The sequence below is a fragment of the Lichenostomus cassidix genome, chromosome 18 (assembly GCF_008360975.1).
Source record: "Lichenostomus cassidix isolate B80296 chromosome 18, HeHo_3.0, whole genome shotgun sequence".
NCBI lineage: Eukaryota > Metazoa > Chordata > Aves > Passeriformes > Meliphagidae > Lichenostomus > Lichenostomus cassidix.
In genome coordinates, this window is record NC_139498.1 from 8,996,484 (window position 1) to 9,014,450 (window position 17,967).

Genomic DNA, 17,967 nt, shown 5'->3' on the forward strand with positions numbered 1-17,967 from the left:
AGGGAGTTTTGCCACTATTCACAAGATCATGCAGCAAGAGCTCTTCCCTGTGGTCAGCAATTCCACCTTCTCCCAGGGAATGCAGCACTGTCTGATCCAGTATCAAAGTCATCTGACATATTTCAGGAGGTTTTAGTTTGTAGCAGATCTAAATTTCATGAGGAAATGATGGAGCATCCAGCTCTGGTCTGGCTGGTCTGTAGGTTTAGGCTCTGCTCCACTTCATGTCACAGGGAAGGGACACAGAGGCTGAGCCTTGGGTATTAGTGTGGCACCAAGGCTGTTCAGAGTGAATACAGATCAATAATGTGAACAGAAAGAAAGAAAAAAGAAAGAAAGGTGAAGTGTTCTCCAGAATATGGATGGATGAAAAACCCCCGAATATTGACCTCAGGTTCATAAGTCAACTTGAGTCATTTGGATCCAATAAAACCTCCTGTTCTTCACTCAGCACTGAACTAGCATGGGCTGGAGGCTTCAGACCAGCTCCTGAAGAGAACTCCCAGCCTCTCCTTTTCCAGGGCTGCCCTGCTTAGCAAGACCAACCCTTCACCATTCACTTCTCAGCATCCCCAAAGAGAAAACCCAGCCTGAGTGTGCTTCCTCTTCCATCATGCTTCCCTGGGAATGTGTAAGGAAACACAGGAAGAACTGGCTAAGCCCACACAGATACTCTTACAGCAGCAGGGATTTCAAAGCCCTGCTGACACCATGGCCCACCAAGGCAGTCACCCATCACCCCATGATGGTCCACAGGGTCTCACCTTGCAGGAAAGTGGGACCACTGGGACCCTTGGCATGGTGTGATCTCTCCATTCCAACACAGAGAGCCACGGAGGGATTTGGGAAAGGATTCTGAGTCTTGGGAGCTCAGGTCTTCTGCTCTTAAGGCACTTTGGAAAGCCCAGACAGGACCCCTGGAGATGAAGATTTTGAAGTGTGATCAAAGAGACTTGACTTAGCAAGGAGGATTAATGTTTCTGCAAACGCACACTGAAAGCTTCTTACTTATTCCAGTGGGGGTTTTTCCAAAGGGGCCTAAGGGAGTTAGGCACTTAAAACTCACTCAGATCCTTTATTTAGTTTGCAAATCCTGTGCTGGAGCAGTGTGACCCCTGAAGCATTACTTCTGAGTGTGTCTGCTTGAGTGAAAAGCTGAATTGATTCTGGCTGTATTGGTGGCCTCCTGCAGCTGCTCCTCCACATCAGAGGGAGCGAGTCTGCCTGTGGAAACAGTTGAGGGTACGAAGTATTTGAAGAAATAAATAAGACAGCCCACTGAAACCATGTGGGCTGTGTGTTCAAGGGGATTGCTGGGAGTGGCTGTAGGTCTGATCCCTTCCACAGGGGCTTGTGCTGGACATAATGAGCTGGAGAATGCTATGAATGATCTCCATCTGGGCAAGCAGCATCCCTAATCCTTCCTGGTGGGTCTCACCACCACCTCTAAGAAAGCTACAGGAATCACTTATCTCATTACTTTGGTTACTCTTCGCTGCTCACACCTCCCTGCTATTTTTTTTCTCCATCACCAGCCTTTTACAGTCAAAAACTGCAGAAAGAAGACACGGCAGGGGCTTTGTTCCCCAGATGGTTACATGCTCATGATGTCCTAATCATTCCTACCACCACCTCTAATCCTATTGCAAAGGGTTCCAGCTCTGGAAAAGCAGTATGAGAAAGCTGGAAAAATGACAGAAACAATAAACAAAGAACCTGCTTTCATGCAAATATTCCTCATCACAATAATGCTAATAATACTACTACTGCTAATAATAATAATGAGAAACGCAGATCATGGTCAGGCTACTTTCCAAGCCTTCCCACTGGGTCTCCTGGATTTCTTTTCCCCTCATCACCACAAACTGGTCAGGGAGCCCCAGCCGCTGAGCCCCAGGCACAATGCAAAGGGGCTGTTGGGAAACACAGCCCACATGTGACATGCTATTGTCCCTAATTTGATTAATGAAGCCATCACGCTAACAGAGCATTTTACACACCCCCAGCACCTTGTTACTAACCCACACCAGGAACTTCCCAGCAGAGCATTAATTCCCCAATACTTGCCTTTCTCAACTTTGTCAGGTAATTGTTTATGAAAAGATGAATGTACACAATAATAGCGGGTGAAGGGAGCTGATGTATGTGGTGTTAATGAATGAAATAATCAGTTTGGTAATAACTGGCATGTGTATTTGTCAAAAGGGAACCAGCAGGGCATTAGCATTCTGCAGCCACCGAGCCTTTATCTGCTGGTCTTGTGTTTGACAACCGCCCCCAGATAGTCCATGAATAAAATACAGAGTGGTGCCCAGACATAATTAAACTGCCAATGCGGATGTACCTAAATGAACTTGATATCTTAATGACCCTAGATGGCAGGCGGGTAATGAAGGCAGTGTGAAAGGGATGTGCACAATGCGCACAGACATCCCGGCTGGCGCTGCCCTGCCCGCGGGACCAGCAGCTCCCAGCCTCCTCCTCAGCTCACTGGGCAGCATTTGTCCCAAGCCATGCTGAGGGGACAAGCCAGGGCTCATCCATGCTGGTGTTGAGGATGGAGTGCCACCCCCCAGAGGACAAGGAGTTGCCCTGCAGTGCCTGCTGGGCTGTGGTCACAAAGGATGGGACGTGTCTCCCCCTCCCTTCTCCAGAAATCGCTCCTTTGCCCCATCTCTCTGCACCTAACCCTGCAGGTCTTGCCACAGCTGCTCCTCCAGAGACCTCTGGCATGCTGCTGTACAACGCAGACATGACTTTAGGAGCACTTACCATGATTAAATTACCAGACGTTCCTTTTTTTTTCCCCCAGCATGGAGATGGTTTCTGAGGAAAGAAGCTGCTCCTTGGGGATGGGCAGCTTAGAGGATGTCCCAAAATAACTCAGCAGCACAGAGCCACAACCCCTCATCCCCATCATCCACAGACATTGAGCCAGATGTGTCCTCTCCCTATTGCACCTATGGGTGCAATCCTTCCTCTAGAGGATGCTGAGCACCCCTGACAGTCATCCCAGCTGGTCCAGTGAGACACAGGACTTTACTCCTGAAAGGCAGGTTGCCCCTCCTTTGGGGCAGCACCACACTGGGCTCCTACCCCACACTGCTCAAAAGGTAAGTGTCACTTACTGCTCTAATGGCTCCAATTTTAGCAGCAAATGAGCAATGCAGAGTAAGTATCAGTCTTCCTAAAGAAATAATAATGGCAAAGTGGAGCACACGCTACAGTGGAAGGAACACTCCCCCAGTACACAGGATGCAGCCCTGCTGGTATTTGACAGCAGCAGAGTCCCTGCCTTCTGCTGACAGAATTCCAAGATATTTGAATACAATAAGCTCAGCATGTAGGAAAGCAACCTGTGCAATAGGCTCAGCTTGACTCTGTTGTGATGTAATCAGTTGAAGGCTTAGCAATGGTCACAAAGCCAGTGTGGGAAATGTGACCTGGAAGAGGTCCTATCTCCCTCTGTAAAGCAGATTAGGAAAAACTGCTTAATGCAAATGGAAAAAGTACAGCAGGTTTGGGGGAAACCATCTGAAATCGCTGGAAGTATCCAAGGTCAGGTTGGATGGGGCTTGGAGCAGCCTGGGCTAGTGGAAGGTGTCCCTGCCCATGGCAGGGGGCTTGGAATGAGAGGGTCTGTGAGGTCCCTTCCAACCCAAACCACTGGTGATTCTCTAATTCTATGAAAGTCCAGTGGACAGCACAGGAAGAGCCAGTGCTGAGAACAACCCACTGCAGGAAGCACAGCAAGTGTGATGCTGGACAGAGTACTGAGGTGGGCTAAGAGACATAACTCCTGTTTGGGGCAGGAAAAGGGACAAGGTGGCACCAGTGTGGTGCAGCCTGCCCAGGAGGTGACAAGAGGAGCTTGGGCAGATGTTCACCACCACTACACCTCAAGCACTGACAGTCACCATTGGAACAATGCAGCCAATGTGCTCTGAGTCCCTGCCACATGAAAACCTCAACTTACTGCACTCAGCCCCTTTCCCCTACTGGATATTTGTCCCTGGCTGCCAATTCTTTAAGCATTGCTTTTCTTCCTAGGAAAGGCATCCCCATGGTGCACCCTCATGAGACAGTAATGGGGATTTCATTAGATTAAATAACTCCAATGAACCCCAGAGACCAACAGCACTTTAAACACAGAGCTCAGAGTTAGAATTACTGTTATTTAGCATTGATTAGATTACAGAGTAAATCCAATTTTTCCCTAACCATATGATGGCTATGATTTGCCTAGTGGGAGATGTTAAGAATGGCATTCCTGGCAATCTCTGCTGAGGTAAGGGACCATGCCTGAGTCAGCAATGTCAGGGTGACCCATGGGCTTGTGTCAGAAAGCCCTTCTGTGCAGAGTGTGAGCAGGGCTCAGGGGATGTCCTCTGTCCCTGCCCTGTCCCAAAGCTGGGGGAGCAGGTAGATCTGTATCTGCCATCCCAGATTATTGTCCCCTCCAGCAGGAATATCACCAGGGAATAACTGGGCCTCTGTGACCCACAGCCCTGCCTTGGCTGAGGCCATTAGTCACTCCCCAAAGCTCCCTTCTCTTTTCCCCCTGGCTCCCAGTAAGGGATGTATGTGCCTGAAGCCTCTGGGTCTCTCCCTTCTCCTCGTCTCCAGGATCCTGTTGGAATCTATTTTACAGCTCTGGGCTCGGAGCGGGCTGAGAAAAGTTGGTCAGGGCAGGAATGAGATCATCTCAGGGCTCCACTCCTACATGCAGAGGTGTGGCAAGTGCTCTCTGCCTGGGAATGGGATGGGACAGGATGGGATGGGATGGGATGGGATGGGATGGGATGGGATGGGATGGGATGGCTTTCAGTGCACAATACACTTTCCTTCCTAGCATGTGCCATTCACTTAATGCCAGGCTTGGGAGATCAGCCAGGACAGAGCTTCCTCTGCACATCTTGGCTGATGCATCTTTGGAAGCTGAGGGGTCAGACAATTCCTAAACGCATTCCCCACACTGGGCAGAGCTGCTGGTGGATGCAGGGATGCTGGGCAATCCCAGCAACAGGCAACAGCACGTCCCACTCAGACAGACACCTACGAGAGCTGGATCAGCTACCTGTGCAAAACTCACTGTTCTGACAAATCTGGCATTGTCCTGGGGATGGGTAAGGAAAACAGGAAGCTCAAGAGGTGACCATGAAGGTGACCATGAGCAGAGGCCCCACTCTGGGCTGACCACAGACTATTCAGCAGAAGCTCCCAGGCACAGAGGGGAGGAGGAGGACTCATGTCTCATCCATGCTGGAATACCCAGTGGGCTCCACTCTGGCTCCAGACTCCTCCACCCCACTCATCCCCAGGGGGTGACAGCCAAGAAAGCCCTGGAAGCACCCAGGGTTGAGCACAGCTCTGCAGTCACCCCACCTTGGGCTCCTTCATCTAGGTGTGGGCTCACACCAGCTACTCTATTTGACCAACAAAACCAAATGCTGCTTCCAGGGCTTAAAATCCAGTCACTCGTAATTTAAAAACAGATTTACTCCAGAGGAAACACACCCACATTCCTTCTTTGCCTCTGCAGCCACCACCCCTGATGTCTTTCCCATCTGCCTTCTCAGGGCTATAATGTGACTGAGCCCAGGCAGCTTCTGAGTGAGAGCAGGGCTGGGACATTGCTGACAAAGCAGCAGCAGGACATGCTGGGCAGATTATTACATTGTCCAAAAAGAAGTAATATTTTAAAATTCCAGTGGTGTGCTAGCATATTTCTCATATACCAAAGTATCTGGAGGTTTTACACTTGGCTTGGGAACAGTGGTGGGTTCCAGCAGACAATTCTCCTGCTGCAAGAAGCTGGGCAATGTTGGTGCCCAGCTCTGGAGGCTCTGGTGAGATGCTGCACTGCCACACAGTCCAGAACAGGCAAAAGGTAATGAGGAAGCACCAACTTCTTCCTTCCACCTCTGTTTTGGGACAGGCTGGAAGGGAGGGCAACAAGTGCTGGATTTTACTCTCTTAAACCCCCTGAACAGCCTGACTGCAGAGATGGGAGCACCAAGAATGGGGACAGATCCAGGCATCAGCTGCAGCCCAGTGGTTTGCTGTCACTTGGCCAAACAACTCCAGTGCAATTAGGAAGCCTCGAGCAGATGAAGCTGCAAACTCCAAGGTGCAGCCCAGCAAAAGGTGCAGCTCACAGCTCAGAGCTCTGACCCAGCCACACTGCACTGTGGGGACAGCAGGTCCCCAGCATGTCACAGGGGATGTCCCCACGCAGGCAGGGCAGAGCTCAAGCTGTCCAACACCAAACAAAGCAGCTCCAGCCCCAGAGCAGGCTGTACCACCCAAGGCTGACCCCAGCCCAGGGCACTGGCAATGGTCAAACTCAATTAAGTGCTGTGCTCTGCATCTGGGTCAGGCTGCAGTCCTTCCCCCATCTCAGCCTCTCTGGAGGCTCCCAGGCTAACTGCTTGCTTGTCCTACTGAATTCTTTAAGAGAAGGAGGAGGGAAGGAGGGCAGCAGGGCCAGGAGCAGGCAGGGCAGCATCCTGACTTGTCACAAAGGCAGCTCTGGGTGCCTGTGCTGGGCTGCTCAGGGATCACACCCTGGGTATGCAGAAATGATTTCTCCCTGATGTGACTCCCATGTCCAACCAAGCCTCTGGGCACCTTTTGTGTCTGCCAGTGGGCAGAGCAAACACAACCCAGGGAGAGCAGCTCTGGAGGGACAGATCATGGTGCTCACCCAGTCCCAGCCCTCCCAGGCACACCTCTAGCAATGAGCTCAGTGCTTTGTGAGTTCATCCACATAAAGCCATTTCACAGATAGGGAAACAGATGTGGGACAGAACAGGCTCTTGCTCACCACCAGCCAGCTGAGGGTGTCCCAAAGCCTCCTCAGCTGCCCTGGACATGACACAGAACATGCTGTCCAGGCCATGGCAATGCCCATGCCTGTCCCCTGGACCTCTCTCTCCACAGGTGCCCAACAAAATTCATCTCTGGTGCTAAGGAGGGTCCAACTGAGCAGCTGGACAAGAAGCATTTGGTGTTCTGTGGGACACACATTGACTGTCAGCCATTCACACCCACCCACGGACTGTTTGGGGCTTTTTTTGTGCTTGCTCAGCCCTTAAACCCAGGCAGCCTTGCCCAGAGCAGAGAAATCTGCTAATGACCTCTGGGCAGCACAAGAGCTGACAGGGAGCAGGGGTTTGATGGTCATTTACACCCAAATTACCCAAACCATGGTGCCAAGTGCAAATGCTCCCTTCTGTGCTACCAACCACCAGCCATGAGATGCCAACTGGAAAAGTCATCCCTGTACACCAACTGTATTTTTAACCAAATGACACCAACCATTATTCCTCCCAGTAACAGTTATAGGAAGATGAGCCTCCCTGGATCAGCCTGTGACCCACAAGCTAAGTCCTGTGCCAGCAGCAGGAACAGACCCTGGGAACAGACTCTGGGTCCCTCCCTGACAAGACTTGGGAACTCCCTCAGCTGGATTTCATTTCTGGTCCATCATGCTTAGCAGCTCCTGATGCACTGTTCTTTGCTCAGCACTGCCACAGTCCTTTTTAGACTCTTTTAGCTAAAAACCTCCTGTGGCAGCCAGGTTCACAATTTAATCTCACACTGCTTGGAAAAGCCTCTCATTCTGCTTCTTTCCAACCTGTTGCTGATGGTACAGATGGAGACATGAGAAGGGTAGGAGGGATGGCCACTGCCTTCATAACCACCCCAGGAAATCTCCTCCCAGCAGCTTGTGGACCTGTGGGATGAACATGCAGAAGACAGGGCTCCCCAGGTCCTGCCCAGGAGGTGGCTGTGCCAGCTGTCAAGCCCAAACCACACTCCTCTGGCCCAGCCCTGCATGTCACTGCCTGTGCTCTGCTTGCTGCAGGCAGTGAGATTTGCCTTTTGTGTTTTTATCCTCCTTCAGGGATGATGAAGGCAAAAACAACCTTTGCCACGCAAGTACAAGACTGCTGAATACCAGGCAAACATTTATGGGCAAATATTCATATTCACACAGCAGAGTTCAGCAGTGCAAGAGGGCAGGATTGTTGCACAATGCTCACTTTATGTCTTGCTGTGACATGCAGCTTTTAAAAGACAACCCAAATTGTCTTTTAGAACAACCACTTTGCAGCAATCAAAAGCCAAGCAGCCCAAAGCCCTGTGGTGTGTCTCTGCCAGCAGTGTGGAGCCCAGCACGTCCATGGACAGGGAACAAAGACAACTGGAGCCAAGTGAAATGGCAGAGTTCATTTTTCAAGGCAGAGACTAGAATTACCTGAGATGGAAGTTAGCCCAGACGTGGGGATTAGCAGCCTCAACCCTCGTGAGAGGAGTCAGGGGAACTTTTCCTGACCTTCAGCACAAGCAACAGTTTGAGGAGCAACCCAGGGGATGTGGCTGCTGCCAAGGGAAGCTCAGCACACTCTGAACAGGCCAATGCTTGTACCAGCCAAGCTCCCTTCTCACCACACTTAGGGGAAATCATGTTGGTGAAGCTACATGCCAAGAGGTCCCATGTACTCAATCTTACTTTGCCAGGGGCTCTGGGTGCTTTTCTGCCTCTTTCCCCACTGGCATCCTTTTCACCCCACTGGTATCCTTTTCACCCCACTGGTACCAGCACCATGCTGCTGATGGCCATGGCATGGCACTACCCCAGGGATCAGCTGCCAGACAGGGGATGGGATGAGCTGTGCCATGGCTTTGGCAACATTTTCTGCCAGCAAGGCTTTGAGAAGTGAGAAACACCACAGATGAGGCAACTGACCCAATGCTTGTGTCCCACAGAAGGGAGATCTCCCTCCCTGTGGCTCTGGCACATCAGCCAGGCTTCTCCAGGCATCACCAGCTTTACCCATGCAAATCACAGCATTTAAAGACACAATACCAGTTGCACCCACTAACTGCTTCCCCCACCCAGGCCTGGGGACCCCCAGGAGCAGGGGAAAGCTGTGCCTTGCTGCACCTGGACACCCAGGGACCTCCCAACAGGCTCATTGAGGCTTAAAACAAAATTTGGCAAGGCACAACCCGGAGTCCAGCAATGTAGGAAACCAAAGAGATTTAAGGAGCAAGTGTCCAACTGAGGTAACAGCTCTGGAGCCAAAATGCAAAATGGGAAAAGCAGCATGTCCAGCTGGCACTCTGCAGGGGCTTGAAGCACATCAGCACTGTGGGGTCACTGATCTGCAGGGTGTTTTGGGTGTCTCAGCTGAGCCAGGCACCTCCTTGGCACAACATCTCTCCTGGGCAGCACATCTCCAGCCTTTCACTTGCTAACTCTGTACTGGAGAAGTCAGAACACAGAGCATCCCCCAGGTGGGATATCCAGATGTTTCCTCACTCATTCTATTGAGCCAATACCTGGGATTTCTCCCCATAATTAGGCTTCCCAAACAGTCCAGTTCAGACAGGGCAGAAGTGTGTAAATAATATCAAAAGATGCTCCAAGTTACAATACAAGACCATGAAGGCAGCAGTGGAATGGTAATGACAAAATGCAGCACTGAGAGCTGAAAGCTGCATGTGTGAGCAAACAGACCCACACACAGAAAAACACAGGAGGCAAAACGATTGATCTGGTGATTTTCCATAAAAGGCTTCCCCAGAGAGCACAGTTTATGGGAGGGAGCCCTCTTCCAATGGGCAATGGCAGGACAAATCAGCCTGGGTTTTTGGAATTTTTAGCAAAAAAGACCACACTAGAGAGAGAGAGAAAAATAAATAAATAGATAAATAAATAGCCAGCTTCCCATCATGATGTTGCACTTCAACCTGAACATCCTTCCCCAAGGGCTGATGTGGGAAGGGTGGTTGTGAAAAAAAACAATCCAACTGTTAATATCCCAGCTTGCAGCCACCAGCTGTGCTCAGGAACGGGAGTCAAGGGGTAGAACTGGGAGCCAGGCAGGATCCCACTGAAGCTGCTGTGCTGGCATTCTGAACTGCAGGGTTTAGGATGGTGCAAGAAAGGTATCCAGATGCCTGGAATTGCCCCAGTGGGATTTTCTCACGTGACACTTGGCACAGCTGCTCTGCCATGGGGAAAACAACCACAGGAGGCTTCCAAAGCTCCCCTGGGGCAGCGATGAGAATTTTCTCCTTTATCTCCCACCAGAGCCATAGCCAGCAGCCTGGGGGAGTTTGAGCAGGGATCTTCATATCTCTGCAACAGATGGTGTTGCAACAGAAAGAGCACAGAACGAATCTCCTCACTTCCAGGAAGCAAAAAGGGATGGTCTTGCCATGCATGAAGGGAACCAGCAATTTCTTCTGCTGAAAGATTTCCTCCTGCAGAAGCACATTATTCAATGAAAGAAATGCCAGGAATAATTCACTTCCTCGAGCAACTCTATTTATACTCTCACTGCAGGCACCATCCTGCTCATGTACCTCCTGGCAGTTGCACAGGGCTCAGGTGGGAGTGGTTTGGAGCTGAACATATTTAACTCCAAACCACGAAAAAGTGAATTTCCTGGGAGGTGGGTTTTGCAGGAGAAAGGCAGAAACACCAGCCACTGTCCCAGTCCCTGGGATGACAGCAGACCTTGCACAAACACCCCACTGCCCCACCTGGGGCTTTGTAATGGGGTAAGACCACAGTATCCAACCCCAGCAACACAGATTTAACTGCAACCTAATTCACTTCCCTCCCGTAATACCTGCACGTAATGAGAATTTGCAAAGATTTATGGCCACACCAGCCACCCCTGCTGCCCCTCACCAGCCTTTGCTGTTTCCCTGTGAAAGCAGTTTGCCTAACCTCAGAATTCTCCAAGGAAAAAAGCACAAGCAGCAGCTCAGGAGTTTCAATGCCTGTGTCACAGAGGGGGCTCATGGTGGGTTATTCTCAGGTTTTCTGAGCACTGGTTGTTTGCTCTGAACTCTTTGGAAGTGCACCAGCTCCCTTCCCCCTCCCCAGACCTAACTGCTCCTACTAGAAACTTCAAAAGGTCGAGGTGAAATCCAAGCTGGGCTGTGGGAAAGACATCCTGGTGGTGATGGTGTGGCCAGAGAATGGCCCTGGACCCCAGACTGGATATAATGACTCCCAGGAGACCCCCGAAGGCAGCAGAGCCACGGCAGCAGTACAAGCTCTGTGCATAGATGGAGATTCACCAAATCTGACTGCAGTGGTTAAGCAGGTGAATCTGCTGCTTCTCTAAAGTTTATCCCAATTTTTGCTATAAATGGGCTCTCACCCCAGCCAGCTGGAGCTTGGCACTGCTTTCCACAAGAGCCAGCTCTGAAGATTTTACTGACAACATCTTGGACAGGCAAGGCCATATTTTCACAATTGCTCAGCACCAGCAGACAGGGCCAGGCAAGCTCTATTTCCAAGCATCTCAGACCAAGGCAGAGCTGTAACATGGATGAGAAAGGTGCTGCTCTCTCCAGGACTGGGGGGTGAAGCAGTACTGAAGAGGAGGATTCGTCTATAGACTTCTGAACCTCCCCAATCTATCCCTGTGCAGATCACAGCATCTGGAAAGAAGAGTCCAATAAAACCCTAAGTATTTATTTTGATGCTTTCTGATAGGAATGTGGTTGATTTCTCCTAATATGCCAACTCAGGAGCTCACTCCATCTTTAGGAAAACACACAAACCCTGGATATGGACTTCTCCATTAACAGAAAACAGAAGGGATACGTAGAGATACAAAATGCTTGAAATAACCATCAACAAATAACAACCCTTTGGGGTCTATTTAAGGAGTAAGAGGGGAAAGAGCCCAGCCCCAGGTCTCTGCAGGGAGCTCTTGTAAGGAGTGTGTGTCTGTGCAGTGCCATCCCTGGACAGTCCATCCAGACAAGAGGACAGGAGTCAAAGCTGTGTCAAGGCTACAGGACCTCTGCCAGCAGCTCTGGTGGAGCTCACCTTCTTTGGGTGTTATTTAATCCACAGCATAGCCCATCAGCCTCCACATGGAGTGCTGGAGAGAGGTGTCACACCATAACCCTGCTGGTTCCATCCCAGCAGCACAGGGCAGTGACTTCCCTTGCACTGCACACAAACTGAGGCACACCAAGACATCTCCCCAGCAGCTGGGTGCCAACTTCCAAACTATTTCAGATCTCTAGTGATACTTCCTTGGAGTATCCAAGTCCAGATCACACGCAAAGGAGGTGGCAAAGCACAGAAGCACCAGAGCCAGTTACTGTCTTATACAGACTCAATGACTCCTGCTCTAATTTCCCCAGCATTTCCAGCTCCTTTTCCCCCTTGCTTTTCCATTCAGCCACCCACAGACAGTCCTCATCCTCCATCTCCAGTGACTTCTTGCTCAGGAAACCCACATTGCCCAACCAACTCACACACTCTCCACTGTCTGTGCCAGGCTCAGCCCATCTCCACCTGTTTACACTGAATTACCTGCACTTTGGGGCCAAGACCACCTTTTGTTCCCTTTTCATACAGCACCTGGCCCTGTCAGCTCAGTACAGGAGCTTTGATTTGTTTGATTACACAGCTAATAAATAAACAAGGACCTTGATCCTCTTCAGGCTGCAATTTCCAGAGAAACTGCTGCAGGCTGTTCTTGACACTATTAGTAATTCAAATGTGTTTGGGAGATGAGATGTTCCCAGGACAAGGAGAAAGTGCTGCTAAACCAGACCTTCCTACATGCAGGCAGGCATGCAGCAGGGAGTGGAAAGCCCAGACTGGTTTAAACTCAATGTCCAAAAACACAAGCCATGTTCTGTGCTGTGCACACCCTGAACACAGCCAAAGACCTGGTGTTTCATGCAGAAGCAGCAAGGAGAGCTGAAGAAAGGTGGGGAGATGGTCACTTAAAGCAACTACTGCTACAACATCTCCCTCATGCAGGGGGGTTTGCAACAAGGTCTTTCCTCCTGAAGGCCACCTGGTCCTGCTCCACCTCCTACAAACTGTATTCAGTGCCCTGATGTCCCTCTGACAGCATCCACACACTCCTGCCCCCCACAGCAACACTCCTGTCCTCCCTGCCACACTCAATCACAGAACACACTGCTGAATTAGTGACCTCAAAACCCCAACACCCAGACCATCCACTGCTACAGGAGCAGCCTGACTCCTCCATCCCCAGGACTCTGATTTCCCCCTGATTTGAGGCACAGAGGATGGGACACAGCCCGAGGAGGGATGCAGCTGCTCACAGCTACTGTAAGCATATCCCTTCCCAACAATCCTCCTTTTCCTCCATCCCAGCCAGACCTCTTCAGAGACTGAGATTTTCTCTGTTCCCTTCGACTCAGAAATATCAGCAGTCGCCTAGATTACAAAAATCAAGAAAAAAAAGCCTCGGAGGAAAATCCCAAGAGGACATTAATTAGGAGGCAGAACTCCCCAGCTCAGGAAGCATCGAGGAGAGATACTTAAACTCCCAACCTGACGGAGTAACTTTGAATCATCTTTCATCTTCCCCTGGCTCAGATGTAATCTAATGACATTAGCTTGGCTTCGCTCTAGTGAAAGTGGCATTGGAGCGACAGAGGCAGGGAGATTAAAACATATGAAATAAATGTTCCTGGGGTGACTGACAGTATAATGGCATTCCAACAGGCAGCTCAATCAGCGCCAGACTAACAAAAGATCAGAGGGAAAGAGCCAGATTCGCAGTATCACCTGCAAACACAGATATTTTCTTTTACTCCAGGCATTTTTTTTCCACGACTGGCTCAGCCCCTATTCTTGGGAGTTTCCCCCAGGCTGTACAGCCGTGTTCGGGTGGGGGATGGCAGCTGAACTCTATTAAAGCCCTTGCTCACCTGCTATTGAACTCTGTTAGCTCAATAGCCTTGTTCAGGGCTGGAGCAGCGATCTCAGCGCTGGAGTCAATGCGAGCATTGTGGGCTGTCCCCTCCCTCCTTTTGTCCCCACTGGGTGAGGGGACTCAAACCCAAAACAGAAAAAGCTCCTTTCGACACACAACTCCCCTTGATATTCAACCCACACACGGAGGTGTCACACTCACTAAATTAAATCCCACAGATGGTTTTTACAAAGTCAGCTTCTCAGAGGGACAGCTGTCCCGTACCCAGCTCGGGCTGTGAGAGCTCCACCGTTATTCCTTGTGATTTACTGGAGGATGTTTCCACGCTCTGTGTGGCATTAGCAGGTGACCTGCATGTCACAAAGCCTCTCCAGGTAATCTCACTGCCTGCCCCGGGAGCATCACCCACTGCTGCAGCCCCAGCTCACCCACTCCCACAGCAGCTGCTAGCAGAGCATATCTTTTGTTCCCAGGAGGAACCAGAGCTCTCCTCACGCCCCAAACCCCACAGCCACCCTGCCTGGAGCAGCATCCTTGTGACAACCCAGCTCCATGCTCCAGTGACAACAGCAGCAGCTACCCAAGCTGGATTTCTGCAACAGCCACCAGGTTTTTGTTGCCTGGGACAGGGCACTGGCTGCCTGTGCTGGCTTCCTGAGGGCGCTGAAAGCAAACCCAAGTGTTTATACCTTGTAATGACACTGTTTAGTCTGACTGCAGGGAAACAGCAGCGCACATGAAACCTAAGCCTCTGATGCCAAAGATAAGGAATCAGGACCTCTGGCAAACATCTGGCCATTTCCCCAGCGCTGAGCCATCACCGAAGATTACAACAAACCACGGAAAGAGACAGGTAGTTTTTAAATGAGTATTTGTAACAGGCTGGTAACTGCTGACCAGCATGCTGGCATGTGTGTTAGCAAAGATTACTCATACGAGCAAAGCCAGCAAGATTAGGTCTCAAAGGAATAATCCTGTACAAAGAATTCACTGTACCTCAGCCTCCACAGGGCTAATAAAAAAAAAGAAAAAAAAGAAACTCAGTACATCAAATACCAGAACAAACAAACTGCAGCAATTAATACGAGAGCTCACGTGCAAACTGCTAAAACATAATGATTACACAAACAGCACACAGGACAGCATGTCCAGCGAGTAAGAGCTGCAAGATTGAGACCAAACCTCTGGAAAATTAAATACCCTACACTGAGCACTGTACTATACCCTAAATGCCTGTGGCTCTTCCTCTGTCTAGGTCTGCACTCCTCGCTCAGGGACTGCTTCCAGAAGCAGGTCTATCCCACTGCCATCTGCTCCTCAAAGCTTCGAGAGCATCTTTGATAAATGAGCTTTTCTGCATATCCACCATAAATTTCAGTAGATGCCACCCCGCAGCCATGTGTTTATTTTTCAAAGTCAAGACTTGATTGAGGTTTTTCAGATTCATTTTTAACGTTTCCTTTCTGCTACAGGGTCAGCATGTGGAAATTGGATAAGCACAGACTAAAAATACGATTTTGTAGACAGCTTCAGCCCACACAAAAGGAAATCTTTCCTCTCAGAGAACCCACACTTTGCAGCCTGCAGAAACCCAGCATGTTTCTGACATTGGTGGATACACAGGGAAGCTCATCCCTTCCACGTGTTAAGACTTTGACATAAACACTCGGACTGTCAGTACTATCTACTCCACATTTCAATACTGTCACCACAAGCCGAGACAAAACCCCCTTCTCTCTGCTAATAACTGGGCTTAAAGAGAAAGTAAAACAAGCTACAGGGGTACCCAAAATCCTCTCCTGATTGCTTGTTCTTTCAAGAAATACACAAACACAAGACACACTTTGCAGGACAGCAGTTTTGCTCTCACCCTAAGCAAGCCCATAGGAATCTGCTGGAGGATGCTCCTCTACTAACTTTAAAACACACAACAAAAAAAAGGTCTAAACAACTTCAGTGAGAACCCTCTTGGCTTTAACATTCACTGGTTTGTTTAACAAACCAAATTCTTTGAAAGAACCACCCCATCTATATTTTGCTAGCAAGGTGAGCATGTGGGTATGCTCCTGGAACTGGCATTTTTGGTTAGTCATTACTGGGATGTTGAAATATTTACGTGGGAAATGGGGGGGCTGACAGGACTACAGTCTCTCTCCTGACTACAGGAAGGAGGTTTCTAAGGCTGCACTGCCTGGCTGGGAGCTGCGAGAGGTGCTGATCCGATGGGGAGGCAGCCGGGGCTGCGGGGTGCTCGGCTGAGAGTCAGGCGTCAGCCACAGGTTTTCCAGAGCCCCCCACACCAAGAACAGCCGGGGGGTAGATATTGGAAGCCTGTGCTTCTCGCGGTCTGTTTTAGCCCTGCCTCAGCATCCCCGCGCAGTGCTCAGGCCAGCTTTTCCTTTTGTGTCACCCAGCCCCGCTGGCAACACCTGGGCGGCAGGGGACACCGCCGGAGGGACACTGGGAGGGCTGGGAGTGCGCCGGGCAGGGGATGGGAGCAGGGGAGAGGAAGGCAGGGGAACAGCAATGGGGAGAGCCGGGAGGGGGATGTGGGGAGAGCAGGGCTGGAGGATTCGGCAGCAGGGACGGGAGGACGGGAGGAGTGAGGGGCTGGGGGGAAAGAGTGCTCGAGGAACGGAGGAACGGAGCCAGGGGGTGGCGGGGCGAGGAGCGGGGATGGGGAGGGGTGGGCGAGGGAAGGATCGGCGGGTGGTTCGGGGAGAGAGCACGGAGCTGCCGAGCAGCTGGCGAGCGGCAGGGCTGGGTGGCCAGCGGGGGGCACTGGCGGCTCGGCCAGCGCTCCATCCCCGTCCCGCCGCCCGGCCCGTCCCGTACCTGTACCAGGCGAGTCCCCGCTCGTAGTTGCGGTCGAAGAAGTGGGGCTCGGCGCCGACGGCGCGCACGTCGGGGTGCACCCGCAGGAACTCCAGCAGCGCCCGCGTCCCCCCCTTCTTCACGCCGATGATGATGGCCTGTGGCAGCCGCTTGCTGCCCTCGCCCAGCAGCAGAGTCAGGGTGCCGGCCGTGCCCGCCGCGCCGCCCCCGCCGCCCGAGCCGCCGGCCCTGCTCCCGCCGCCCCCGGCAGCCACCTCCGCGCCCGGCGCCGCCTCTTGCCGCCGCCGCCGCTGCTTGAGCCGCTGCAGGAGCCTCTTGCGCCGCGCCGCCGCCGCCTGCCAGGGGGGCAGCTCGGCCGAGCCGCCCAGGAGCCCTCCGCCGCCGCCCTCGTCCTCTTCCGATGCGGCGCCGGCGGCGATGATGGGCCCGGGCAGCGTCTGGCAGCGGTCGGCCAGGCAGTAGAAGACGTAGAGGGACATGAGGAGGGAGCAGAGCATCACCAGAAACTTCTTGAAGATGCTGCGGGGCAGCGGCTCGGCGGCGGGGGCGGCCGCCGCTCTCACGGCCATGCTAGCCCGAGACGGCGGCCGGGCGCCCTGGCCATGCTCCGCGGCCGCCCCCCGGCGCGGTGCCTCCGCGCTGCGCTCCGCGGGGCCGGGGGGCTGCGCGCTGCCGCATCCCCGCCGCGGGGACCGCGCTGCAGCGGCGCTTCAGGGGGGCATCCCCCGCGGGGGACGGGGGGCGGGTTTGGGGCAGCTGGAGCCGCCCCCGCTCCGCTCCGCTCCGGCCCGGCGGGATCGGGACCGGGGCTCGACGCGGGGCTCCCACGTGCGGAACCCGCCGCGGAAAACTTCGGCGGAGGCATCACCGGGCGCGGGGCGGAGCGCTGCCGGCAGCGGGGCCAATGGCGCGGCTGGGGCGGGGGGGACGGCTGGCCCCGGGGCGGGGGCGGACCCACGGGGAGCCGCGCTGAGCGCTGGCCGGGGGAGCGCGGCTGTCCGGAGCTGTCCGGAGGATGCGGGATGGATGCTCTGCCGGGGGATGCACCGGGGGATGCACCGGGGGATGCGGGACACCCCTGGCAGGCTGTCCCGGGGGCTCCGTGGGTGGCCGGGAGCTTGTCCCCGAGGCAGACGGATGCAGGAATGCCCCGGAGGCTGTGCCGGGAGGTACGGAGGGTGCGGGGATGCCCTGGGGCTACCCCGGAGGGCGGGAGGAGGTCTGGGTTAGCTTTTCTCTCGGTGCTGCCTGCTCTCCAGCCCCGCTGGCGGCCGACAGCCTCTCTCGGCAGCACAACTCCGCAGGACTTTTCTGCCCAGCACACGTTGTGATGACACACTGGTGTTCGGTCACTCCGATTTTTTGAACCAACCCCCCAGCATCCCTC

At 52.6% G+C, this 17,967-nt stretch overlaps 1 protein-coding gene across 1 annotated transcript in view; it reads right to left on the minus strand.

The window, feature by feature from the left end:
- LOC146429660 (heparan sulfate glucosamine 3-O-sulfotransferase 3A1-like) overlaps positions 1–17,430 on the minus strand; it is a 32,388-nt gene extending 14,958 nt beyond the window's left edge. Inside the window, exon 1 of the mRNA XM_085077932.1 lies at positions 16,581–17,430. Coding sequence (XP_084934058.1) covers positions 16,581–17,149 — 569 coding nt within the window. The 5' untranslated portion in view covers positions 17,150–17,430. The remainder of the gene's footprint in view (positions 1–16,580) is intronic.
- Between the last annotated feature and the right edge of the window lie 537 nt (positions 17,431–17,967).